Source organism: Hemicordylus capensis, chromosome 3 (assembly GCF_027244095.1).
Source record: "Hemicordylus capensis ecotype Gifberg chromosome 3, rHemCap1.1.pri, whole genome shotgun sequence".
NCBI lineage: Eukaryota > Metazoa > Chordata > Lepidosauria > Squamata > Cordylidae > Hemicordylus > Hemicordylus capensis.
Genome location: NC_069659.1, coordinates 87,152,344 through 87,165,367, shown reverse-complemented (window position 1 = coordinate 87,165,367; position 13,024 = coordinate 87,152,344). Strand labels below are relative to the sequence as shown.

Sequence of the window (13,024 nt, the reverse complement as noted above, 5' to 3'; positions counted from 1 at the left end):
TCCAGTCACTTTTCTATCCGTACAGAATATAATTTACAGCTCCCCCTACATGCCGGCTATAAGAACACCCCGCTCCCACTCACATACTAAGTATTCAGGGTTGCTTCAAGCAATTCAACATCTGTTGGACATGAGGAATCGGCTCTATTGCTCCTATCAACAACAAGGAGAGGGGGTTCTATTCCATTCTGTTCACCATACCCAAAAGCGGTCAGCTCCCTCAGAGCTGTACTGGATCTAATGTTTTTAAACATTTGTGCAGTGCAGAAAGTTCAAAATGGAGACTCTGCGTTCAGTCACAGAATCACTCAATCATCTAGACTATTTAGCCTCAATAGATCCCTTGGAGGCTTACTTGCATATTCCCATTCACTCAGCCAGACACGTTTTCCTCCACTTTGTCTATGGAGGAATTCATTATTGGTACAAAGCACTGCCATTTGGACTGTCTTCAGCTCCAAGGGTATTCACAACAATCATGGCACCCCTGGTGGTGTATCTCAGGTTATGGGGTCAGGATTTTTGCTTACTAGACAATCTTTAATCAGATCTACAAATCTGCCATCAGCTTACAGGGACATAGACATGACAGTGCAAATGCTAACCAAACATGGCTTTCTTGTAAACAAGGCCAAAAGCCATCTCACTCCCATGCAAAAGATTTATCACCCAGGGAGTTATAATCATTATGGTCTTAAACAGGCTCATTCTTCCTCAAGAGCGAATTCAGAAAATTGTCAACATCATACAAGCTATTTCTCAAAACAACAAAATACTTGTCTTAACCCTAGCTCACCTCCTGCCTCTGATGGTGGTATCCCTGGATGCCGTTCATTGGTCTCGGTTCCATCTGCGGTCCCTAGTGGTTTCTCCTTCCCCTTGTTGTCTCCCCCTGCCCCAGAAGGCAATTGCACAAAAATGCCAGTTGAGTGCAGATTCCTCATCAAGTTTGCTGCTCTTTCACTTGGTGCACTTCCCCAGGGTGGCTCTCCCAGGGGAAACAATTTGTAGACCCACCCAGAATAATCGTAATTACAGACACAAGCCTCCTCAAGTGGGGAGCACACTTCCTTCACCATTCAGCACAGAGGAAATTGTCACAATAGGAACACCTGCATAGCATCAACTGACTAGAGTTGAGGGCTATACTTGGGGCCCTATTGGCCTTCCAGCAGACAGTGAGAGATGGGCATGTCCTTATCTGAACCATCAACGTTACGGCACAGGCACACATGAACAGATAAGGGGGAACCAGATCATGCTCCTCACACTAGGAGGCAGTACTTCTCCTTCAGTGGTCAGAAAGTAATCTGGTATCCCTGTGGGCACACCATGTCAAGGAGCCCTCAATACCAAAGCAGCTGCAAGGAGGTCAACCCAGCAGAGTGGACCCTCAAACACATTCAAGCTGATTACGGAACCCTTTGGTCAGCCACAGGTGGATCTTTTTGCTTTTCTAAACAATGCCAAGCTGAACAGATGCTTCCCTTGCAAGAGTGCAGAAGCTGCTGACACCACCGGTTCTACTATATGCATTTCTTCCAGGTCCTATAGGTCATCTCCTGCACGAAGTATGTCTTGTCAAGGCAGAGATAATCCTCATAGCACTGTATTGTCCATGGAGGATGTGGTTTCCAGAGATTCTACACCTGGCAATCTCAGAATCATGGTTTCTACTGGTCACTCCAGACCTTCTGCATCAAGGTCATCATGATTCAGCATCATTAATGTTAGCCACCTGAAGACTGAGCAGAACCTCCTGAGTCAACATAGGGATTTAAAGCCAAAACCCTAAAGAGGCAAGCAACCTCCCTGACAAACATTTTATCAATAAACAATAGGCGAAGTTTATCTAATCAACATCATCTCAAATGGTCTCTCAGAGGAGCTACTCTCATGTCTCTTTCAACAAGACATCGATTCCTAACCTGGAATCTTCATATGGTTCTAAGAGCCCTTCAGTTGCCTCCTTTCAAGCTTGTTTGATCAATCTCTCTCAGGTTGCTGTTGTTTAAGTCAGTATTCTGCCACCACTTCTGCCCGAAGAGTGTCCATTAGAGGCACTTTCTGTCAGCAAATACCTGTGTATTTTATCTCCTTGCTCAGTTCGCCTCATTCTGGAGCCATTTCTTGTTCCCAAGGTGCCTTCCTTTGGTCACAGGACATTATATTGCCCTCTTTTTGCCCTAAGCCAGTTCATCCTTCAGAACAAGCTTGGCAAAAACTGGAAGTACATAGGTGCTTGAAAGCTTACCTAAAATACAGTGTCTCCTTCTTGCCCACTTCCATGGGCCAAAAGGTGTCCACTTCCACCACTGCCAGGTGGATCAAGGCTTGTATTTTCTTAGTATACGTGACACAGCGTATTTGGCCACCATCCAATATTACTGCCCAGTCAACCAGAGCGGCGGTAGATTCAGCAGCATTTCCCATAAACGTATCTATATCTGAAATTTGTAAGGCAGCAACATGGTCTTCACCATCAGCCTTTACAAAGCATTACAAGCTGGACCCTGACCTTTCACTCTTGCATCCTTTGGCGGAAGAGTATTAAACAGCTCCCCTACCTGGGTCTTCTAGGCTGTGGCATGTCCCGCATGAGACGTCCTCATCCAGCAGCAGAGAAAGGAAAATTGGTTACTTATATCATGAAGGCTGCTTATTGCTGCTGGATTTGAGGACATCTCAACCCACTCATGCGTCGACCCCGGTCTGCTGAGAGAAACACCTTGTTTCATACCCTTTTCTTCTCAATCTCTCAAGGGATTGGCTTTATTCAGGCTTCTCAGTTTGTTACTGGACTTAGATATTTGAAACTGGGTTGGGCTATCCTTCCCAGGCTCTTAAAAGCTTCTAGCTAATTTACATAGTCTTGCCTGCAGAGCATGTGGGAAGGATAACCCACATGAGACGTCATCAAATCCCACAGCAAGATGAAGCCTTCATGGTAAGTACCAATTCTCTCTTCTCAGTGACATTTCTGGTCTACACTTCATTCATCAGGATGTCAGCAAGAAGCTTTAATCATTGAGGATGGGTCCATTTAGCTTTATATGTTATTTTAGGGGGTCACAGTACTGAAAAGTTTGAGAACTCTGCTCTAGAGGACATTCTTTGCTTTAACAATACATTTAAAAGATTTAAGTTGCAAAAGTGATTCTTGATTATTTCTGACTTTATAGGTTTTCTTCCTCCTGGACCACCACCACCTATTAATCCTCCAGTTTCAGTTCCTCCAGTATCTGTCCCTCCTTCTCCAGGAGTAAATATTCCAAACTGTAAGTGTGCTTTGTATGTTAAAAGTGACTGCAACAGAAGTGTGTCCCACTTATTTCAAACATTTCCTTTCAACATCACTGTTTTTAGCTACTGTGGCCAGTATAAATGAAGATACTACAAAAGACTCTTCTGTGGGAAACCCTATTCCAACCGTAGTTTCTGGAGCTAGAGCAAATGCTGAAAATGCAGATGGTTCCAAAGGATATCCAAATGCTCCACCACCTGCAACTTCTTCTAGCATACCAGCTCCTGTCACTCAACCTGTCCCACTCCTTGGTAAGTTTACTTTTCAGTTGCTGGATATGCAGTTTTTCTTTCAAAAGTATTTGTTCTCTGTTAGAGAGAGTCAAAGTTTCAGAAAGAAAATGTTTTGTCCACTATATAGTCAGGTGGTGCTGGAGCATTTAACAGTATGAATCTCCACTTACGAGTTATGAAGGGCAGCATCCATCCTGCCCATTTGAGTAAGCTGAGTGTGACTGGAAGAGGAGGACGGTTATATTTGAGTAGAACAAATTTAGGTAGCTCATGCAAGTGTGTTGTCAGATGCTACAGGGATTTGGGGGGTTTATTTCAACAGCTATTTTTATCTGATCACCTAAGGCTGCACATAGCTGTACCTGTAAACAGGAGTGAGTGTGGGTTTTTGTGCTGCAGGATACACATACTGTATCTTTCTGCCTTTGCTCCTTAAAGTGCATACACAGAGCTTCTGAATCAAACACTACTCTTCACCCCTCTCTGCCATGCTTCAGGGAGGGTGAAGAGTACGTTTGATCCAGAAAGATTCCATGCTTCAGAAATAGGGTGTGTGTGTGTGTGTGCGTGTGTGTGTGTGTGCGCTCGCCCAAGCATCTTACATGATCAAGTATTTTTACTGTTTTAAAATACTTTGAAAACTGAGAAGATTTGTGGGGTGGCTTCATGATTGACATAAGGAATATCCAGTCGGCATTGTGCAAATCCTGCTTCTGCTGAAAATTGAAACCACACTTTCCCTGAGCCCATTCTAGGGTAAGAAAGTTTTGTGTGTGCTCAAAGTGAGTTTTCATAGCAGTTTTACTACAAGAATTGTGTTTGTTTGTACCATAACAAGCAATCTAATAAGCAATGCAAGCAAAATTCAGTTATCAGATGTCTTTTCTATCTTATTTCCTGCTATCTGCTCTTCTTCTCTCCCCTTCATCTCAAATAAAAATTTTATCAGTCCACCACCTGAGTTTCTGTTCCCAGTATTGGCCAGCTCACATACTGCTCCCCATTTGTAGAAGCCAGGGAAAAGCAAAAAGACATTGAGAGAGGGATTCCTTTTTATCAGCTACAAAGCTTCAATTAGCACACCACAGTCCTCAAATGAATGTTTGGTTGCCAAATCAACTGGTTTATTATTTCTACACTGTTCTGGGAAAGCTAAAATAACACTTAACACTTACTTAGAAATGTTCTTAAGCCAATTTTAAAGGTGTTAATAATCAGCAATCCAGTATGAATATTATATTTCATATTATATACATGCTATTCCAAACAGAATATTGACTCAATTGGTAGTGTATTCCATTACTTTTATTTTCTTAAATTACAGTAAATTCATTCTGATGTTGCATAAAAATTATTTAAAGGAAGAATCACAGTTAACTGTAAATGGTTAGAGGATTTAAAAAATTTGGAAATCACTTTCAGAACCATTCTGTTAGTTCAGGAATCAAATCTGCTTAGCAGAACTGTGACGGTGGTATAAAACAACTTAAGTTAAATATATTAACTTATTAAATGCCCTGGTGATAAGAGCAAGCAGCATATATAGATATAGTCTTAGTGAAATTGCTATAGGAAGATCTGCAGTTAGAAAAGTCCCTGGAACTGTTGTGCTACATGTAGATTTGTGTGTGTGTGTGTGTGTCTTTACACAAGGGCAAAATGGTTAAAGTTTGAAAAAGCAAAGTTGGCACTTGTGCCTGAAAAGCTATAGCTAGTCCGTTCAGGCATGGAGCATAATATGTGTGTGCAACCTATCTTTCTAGAGTGGAGTAGCTACATTCTGCATAAGCTTTGCGATCCATATTTGTCTTTCTTAAAGTAGTCTTCAATCTGATGTTGTGAATGGTCCAAGAACTTGTATGATATATCCCAAGTCTGAGAGATTTCAGGTGGACATTTGTAAAATGTAATTTTATATATAAATATTAAAATTAAAAAAAACCACACACACACACAATATCCAGGAGTACTCGACGACACTGAACTTAACAGTAATAGATGCCACCGGAACATAGAGACTACCAACCAACCAGCACTGTTTCTGTCTTGTTCAGGCTTAGTTTTTAATAACTTTCCTGTTTCCAGTCTTGGGCACTGCATAATTTCTGAAATTGTAGGACAGATTTTAAATGGAAAGGAGGGAGGAAATGTCAACATACCATTGGCACTTCAGATTTGTACTTTTTGGCATCATACACATTGAAAATTATAGGGAAAAGATGGTACTTTTTTCAGTGGAGGTCTAGTGAGCAATAAATGAGTTGTGGCACTTGGAAATAGTTTTACAAAGAAGAATGAGAAATGCTACATAGCAAACTTCCAGGTGCTCTCCACATCTTGTGCACACTTGATCATCAGTATCAAAGGCTTCTGACATAAGAGAAATAAGAAAATATAAATGTTTCTATTGATTTATAGACATAAGTTGTACCTATGGCCCTGGTCCATGATCCCAGTGCCAAATCCAGATCTGTATAAGGTTCAGGAATCAGATGGAACTTAAGAGGTGTCTGACCTGGAAGCAACCATCTATTGACAGTTTCCCACAGGGTTATAGGATAAAGTGGAAAACTGGGTAGAAATATTTCAAATAAAGTATTTGTTCAACTAATCTTGATTATCTAATCTTACAATGGATTCTGATCAGTAAGGTGATTTCTACTGAAAAACTATTTCTGTATGGTGGAAGCTCCTTGCCGCAGCTATGTTTGTAAGTAGCAGTCATGTGGGAGAGGCGATAATGTTATCCACAGGTTGGTGGAGCACTTCCTGGAAACTACTGCTTGTATTAGCATAGGGATTTGTCTACGGTCTGCTTGTTTGTAATTCCTCAATTGCCTCTAAGAGCAGCTATAGCTGTTACAATTTCACACAGCAAGCCAAACACATGGCTACCTCTAGATTCCACCAGCAGCACAAGATCATAACGTCTGAAGGAGTGTGGCTTACAGTATATTTTTCATTTAAAGTTTTTGAAAGCTGATCTAGTGATATGCAATTATTGAAGGGAAAGCTTTCTCAAATTTTTAAAAGTTACATTTGTCACTATTCACACATGAACAAATGGATTGTCTAGATGCTATGGTGTAAGGTATAAGAAACCACTTTTTTTAATTTAAAAAAAATTGAGGCAAGTGCCTGAATCACGAAGCTGTCCAAATAGCATGAGCGGGGTGAGGGGCGGGGGGAAACTACCTGCATGGCGAACAAGATGGAAGAAAGCATCTCATAATGAACTGAAAGGATGAGGATTTTCCCGACAAGAGTATTCCATCTCAGTTATGTAATATTGTTTGGAAATATTATTTTTATTTATTTAACACATGTATATACCGCCCTATATAAAATCTCAGGGGAGTTTACAATTTTTCAGACGTGGTCTGCATAGACCTATAATATGTTGAGTGCATGGGATTTTTAAAGTAATTGTTTTTTAAATTGACATCGAAAAATGTGACATGGCCTCTAACATATACCCTGGATGTGTTCGTAAAGAAGATCATAGATAGCTGCATTGGATAAAGTTCCAGGAAAGATGTGTGGAGAACTGATCTTCTTGCAACATTTCCACATGGAGATGCTTATGATGGCTTTAAAAAGTCAATCTGTGATCACAGAAAGTTATATCATAAATGGCCCATCTAATAATATTCAACAAAAGCCTGATGTAATTTTAAAATGAAATATACACAAAATTTGATTCACAGTACTACATCTTTTCCAAATTCCCATGCCAGAGAGTTGTATCTCAAGTGCTTGTAGCATGAGTGGAAGAAGTTTCACTCATGCAGGAGGTGGGTTTGCGCATATCTCTCCTTCCTTTTGCAGTCCTTGTTTTCTTCCCTTCCCTTCCCCAATAAATCTGCTCCTTCTGGGTTGGGGAGCCCTCTTGAGTAGAATACATCTAGCTTGGGGGATTGCAGCAGCAATGGGAGATTGGCAAAAGAGAAGGAAATTGCTCCTCCCTGCATGAATGGTACTTTTCAATCAAACCTATGATACAACCCCAAATTTTGGATACAACACCAAAATTGTGCCTGGGTAATCCTAATTCTCTATCAAGAAAAGCTTAAGTTTATCATCTGCATAAATTATGCAGATCTGTATTACTTTTGGTTTTACATAATTCTGGTTTTCTTAGTGATGGAGATGTAAACCTCAACACTTTTTAAAAGAAAGTTGAGAATCTCAAAGGAAGTTGAATTCTTTACCCATTACCACATTCTGAACTTTTTCTACACATCTGTGGAATTGTGCCACGCAACACAGCCCTGTTTATATATTTTAAATACAATCTTTAAGCCTTCTGTTGCTTTTTAATCATTCAGAATTCTATGACTGTTCACAGTACTTACAGTACTATTTCTTACTGTCAATTTGAGAAACTAAAACTTTGAAATTAAGAACCAGAATACATTTGGTGCTTTTGTTTAATAAGACTTGTATTAAAAAGTTGAACAAGTGAAAAGATCTTGTTGATTTGGTAGTTTTTATCAATTTATATGCTTGAATATTTTGATCCCTTGCAACTAATTAAATAATAACAAATTTAAAAAATGAAGTGCCTAGAGATATGCTAGATAAATTTTTTAACTGAAAGATCATTTTTGCAGAATTGATACTAAAACAGAATTAACTAATGAATGGCCTGGGATTTTGGAGCCTACTTATGAGTACGTGAAATTGTAACTGTTCATAAATGTTGAAAACTATTAACTGTGCTTGCACATGTGTTGTAAGAAATTAATATGCAAAAAGTTCAGTTGATTGCACTACAAATAGTTAGGTAAGTATCCTTTGAAATTGGATCTACTGATTGCAGTATTAAAGAATTGGGTTCTTGAAAATAATTTCTGGGTTAGTGAGTTTTTATTAGTGCTCTGCTTTGAATTTGGGCAAGTCAACATGCATCTCTAACTTGGTGGAGTTTTAAATTCATTCAATGATATTCACATGATTAAACTTATTCTAATTTTCTAACATCAGAAACCAGATTTATACTGAATGGTATAAATTTCATTCATTCACAACCCCACATTTGTGAAGCTCTACATCTGCTAGCTGAAGATTCTCTTTTGGATGATGGAACATACAGATGTTTGATAGCATGTCAATTTCAGTGTAATTACATTCCAGCCTATGGAAACATTCTCAGTTTTTATCTGGGGCTATCTTAAATTTTCTGTTGTGAAATGAGTTTCACTTACGTTCTACTGTGAAACACATATTTGCTCTAGGTAAATACATTAACTTTAAAAGTAAATTTTTATTGGAAGAGGGCAGAACACAGCGCTTGGAATTTACAAAGTAGACTTCAGAAGAATATGTCAATCCTGCTAACGTCAGAATACATTGGTCTATCATAAATTTCTCCACTTCCCAATGAAGTGCTGAGAGAGAGAACTGGTGCATTGCTCTATTATTGTTCAAGGACTCTTTTCATATGGTCACTGAAATTCTGCAGTTCTTGCACATCTGTGCTTTGCAGACAGCACGTTGTTTTGTCTGACACTGCACTATTATAATTTATATATGAATTGCCATTTTGACAAGCAACCTCATTGTCTTTCACTCTTTTTTCTCTCCACAATCCCATGAGATGTGAACATGAGATAAGTTTATGTGCATGAGTGTGTCTGTAGTAGTGTGTATAGAATTCAGAAAGAAATAATGAATTTAATCAGGAAAGTTGAAAATGCACCTTAATATGCTGAGTAATGAGATGAGGAGACATCAGGAGTACATGCAACTGATGCCTGGACTGGGTGTTGGAGAGCTCACATCTATAGGCCTGCAAAATATTAAGACTGTATTAGGAATCTTGGGGAGCGGGTGCTACACAAAAACACTCTATACTATAATTTGCAAAGTGAACAACCTCAAAACAAACTTTCATAAAGTGGCATGGTACATTCAAGTAAGTAATGGAATATGTTGACTTAGGAGAGACAAATAGTTTCATCTGTTATAATAATCTGCCATTAAGTACTTGGCCAGCAAAAATCCAATGCTTGATTACAAAGGTCATAAAAAGTATATTTGGCAGATATATAGTTTCCAAACTATAGCCCTTCATTGGTAAATGGAAGAAGTACTGCCAGTGTAGTACAAATTAAGTTTTTACACAGCTTTGCTTTAACAAATGTAAAAGTTTGTAAAAACAGGGTTGTGAGGTGTGGCCACAAGCCCCCAGATACCTTAGAATTACCAAGGGAGTTTGGAACAGAACTGAAATAGAACCTTTCCCTGTCAAAGCAAATACTTTCCTTTGTCAAGCCTCTTCAACACAGTCATAAATGAATTAACAATGAAAGCCCATACATCAATCATTAACTATATTTTGTAAATGTTAACATAGTCCAAAGACTATTGGCAGTATATAAAACATGGTTTCTGCTGGAATGGGAACGACAAAATAGGTAAGATGGTCTCTCCTTGGATAAACATTATCACCATAAAATGTATACACTTTCAAGTCGCACACAACTTTAGGCCAACAGCATGGAAATCAAGTGAATATTCAGCTGTATAACAAGTATAGCTATTTAATGCCATAGACAATCAGTTAGGAAAATGGTTACAAAGCATTTACTCCATGAGACATTAACCAGCAGTGTGTTAGAGCCCCTCATTTGTTCCATTCAGCAAGTATATGAACTCTAATTTCCTAATGTGGGTTTTAAATTGAAAAATCAGAGAGGAACTAGAGATTGATAGTAGGAAAATTATGAAAAGGTGACAGTTCTAGTTTATAGTCTTTCTTTGGGTTGCTCCGAGACCTTAAACTCTGCTACTATTCATACTTTCTTTCTGGATTGTTGGTGTCATACCAACCAGTGTACATTTGTACCTAATAAAGTTTGTCAAAAGATCTCTATCAACAAAATGAATTATTATTATTATATTTATATCCCGCTCTTCCTCCAAGGAGCCCAGAGCGGTGTATTACATACTTGAGTTTCTCTTCACAACAACCCTGTGAAGTAGGTTAGGCTGAGAGAGAAGTGACTGGCCCAGAGTCACCCAGCTGGCATCATGGCTGAATGGGGATTTGAACTCGGGTCTCCCTGCTCCTAGTCCAGCACTCTAACCACTACACCACGCTGGCTCTCATTAGACAGCACTGTCTAGGGAAGGGATTATTGGATTGTGAACAAACCCACAGTAATGATTTTAAATTAGATGACATCCTCCACTTAAACCATCATGCTATCAGAAGAGAATGTGAAATTGTTGGATTGCTGTTGTTAAAACGTGTCCAGATACCTTTAATAGGAATGCCATTCAAAACTATATTAGGTTTTGGAGAGGGAATATGCAGCCTGTATCTACATTCTGCACAATATTGGCTGGACACCTCACAGAGATGTACACTTTCCACAGTAGGCATTTTATTTAGTTATCTATGTAAAACACTTTGGAACTTTGTTTGAAAAGCAGTATAAAATCATTGTCGTAGGCAGATATGGGATAATTTGAAGAAATCATCCCACACATGCATTCTTGCACACTTCCATGAGATGCCACTACTATGCATCCCTGTTGTTTTCAGAGGTGGAATAGGTTAGTCTTGGTTAAAAGATACTTTACATATGCTAGTATAAGAATGCTATGATTGGTGAAATTCAAAATACAAGAAATATGTGAAATTCAAAATACAAGAAATAATTTTCATAAAGTTAGTTTGGCTGGAAGTAACACAAAGAAGTTTGAAGGAGCTTTTGATGCATAGAGACTAGTGAAAGAATCTAAGAAGCTATTGGATACCTGAACTACTAAAATGTTGTTTGTGTGTTTTCAGCACATGGGATCAAGAATGATTGAATTTTGTTGCATTTTCTGAATTTACATGTTGGGAGTATTCTTTAGTTGTCTCTTGTTCTACTATAATTGAGAATCTTCAGTCAAGGGGAGATTTGGAAACAGGTTACCTTTTAGTGAACTCTTAACCCTGTATGAGAAAAGAAGCGTCATGTTCTTTCTTGACGATAAGAAGCTGGATCATTTTTGGTGTTTATATTCACCTAGGTCAGATATTCAACTATGTTCTTGGATTAACCCAAGTCTCTAAAACCGACACATCTAAATTGGATACATCTGCATTTATATTTTATAGTTTGTTACATTTTTTTGTACCTCTCTGTCCTGTTCATAACACTCAGAACTTTGTTTAGTCCTAACTTTGTTCATGTATTCCTCTTTAATTGAATGGGGGAGATAGAAGGGGAAAGGACATCCTAAGCATCTTTCTGCCTTTAGGCAGGAAGAAGTAAATGCATATTTATTTATTTTATTTATATTTTTATACCACCCTATCTAGAGGCTCTGGGCGGTAGAGGTGTGCACAAAACCAGTTTTCCTGGTTGGGTTCAAATCTGAACTGGATCAGTACTGCCCCCACCAGAACTAGGCCCCCAGCTCAGTTTGAATTTGAATCAGCTCGGACCCAGTTTGAAGTTCTTACCACGCATTAAATTGGGTTAAAAATAGTTACCGTGGTCATGGAGCGAGTGGTTGCAGCTCCCCCAACCCCCACTAGCCTCCCCGTTGGTGTCCAGGGCTGGCTTGGGCCCGGTTCGGGCCTTTTTTGGCTGGTTTTGGGCCTCTGCACCTACATGGAAGCCATTTGACCTTCACGCAATGTGCATACACGGAGGTCAAGCAAATGGCTTCTACACAGGTGCAGAGGCCTGAAATGGGCTGAAGAAGGCCCATACTGGATACCCGGCCTCCCCCAAGTGTCCAGGGCTGGCCAAAGCCTGATTTGGGCTTGAGCCAGCCCTGGACACTTAGTGGGAGTTGTGGGAGCCACCGCCACCCCTCTGTTGCGGCAGCTGTGAGTAACCATTTTAAACCCTATTGAATGCGCGGTAGGGGCTTTGAACTGGGCCCGAGCCAGTTTGTCTCAACCTAGAACCAAACTGGACTCTTTTTGAGGTCAAGCCTACTGGGCACAACAACAAAGCAAAAAACAAAACAATATTTAAAAAAATTTAAAAACAGTTTTAAACCGTTTAAAAACACTCAAATATGTTAATTCTAAATACAATGGCCTTCAGAAAGTTATTAAATGGTAACTTTGTTAAGTTCCAGCTGATTTTATGTGGAACTTCCGTGACTTCATTGGTAATTTACCACACTGAGCATGTTGTAAGTTGTGACCATTACTTGGGAGTGTGTCATACAACAGAGATGATTGATTTGGACAGTACAGAAATGTAACTGGTGCCAAAACTGGTTAAGATCCATGGAACCATGAGTGGAAGGAGAAAATGTATTAGTGCTTTTCAATGAACTTGTGGGCAAGTGGAAGACACCTAGTAGTACAGAGCCACCATGTAATGGGGGTTATATTGCAGTATATGAAATGTGTTGCATAAGGAAGGTACTGGCTTTAGCATATAAACTCAGTGGGCCATGAAAAGGTCTTGGAAAGAGCTTGTGCAAAGCAAACAAACATTTCTTGGGGTTTTTTTGGGGGGGGGGG

The 13,024-nt window shown here is 39.4% G+C and overlaps 1 protein-coding gene across 2 annotated transcripts in view; it reads left to right on the top strand.

Annotated features, from left to right (window-relative positions):
• The window catches only part of SCAF4 (SR-related CTD associated factor 4), a 75,821-nt gene that overhangs the window by 55,337 nt on the left and 7,460 nt on the right, over positions 1-13,024 (top strand). For both annotated transcript variants that reach the window (XM_053304519.1, XM_053304518.1), the window contains exons 18-19: positions 3,183-3,278; positions 3,367-3,555. In XM_053304519.1, the coding sequence (XP_053160494.1) occupies positions 3,183-3,278; positions 3,367-3,555 (285 nt within the window). The remainder of the gene's footprint in view (positions 1-3,182; positions 3,279-3,366; positions 3,556-13,024) is intronic.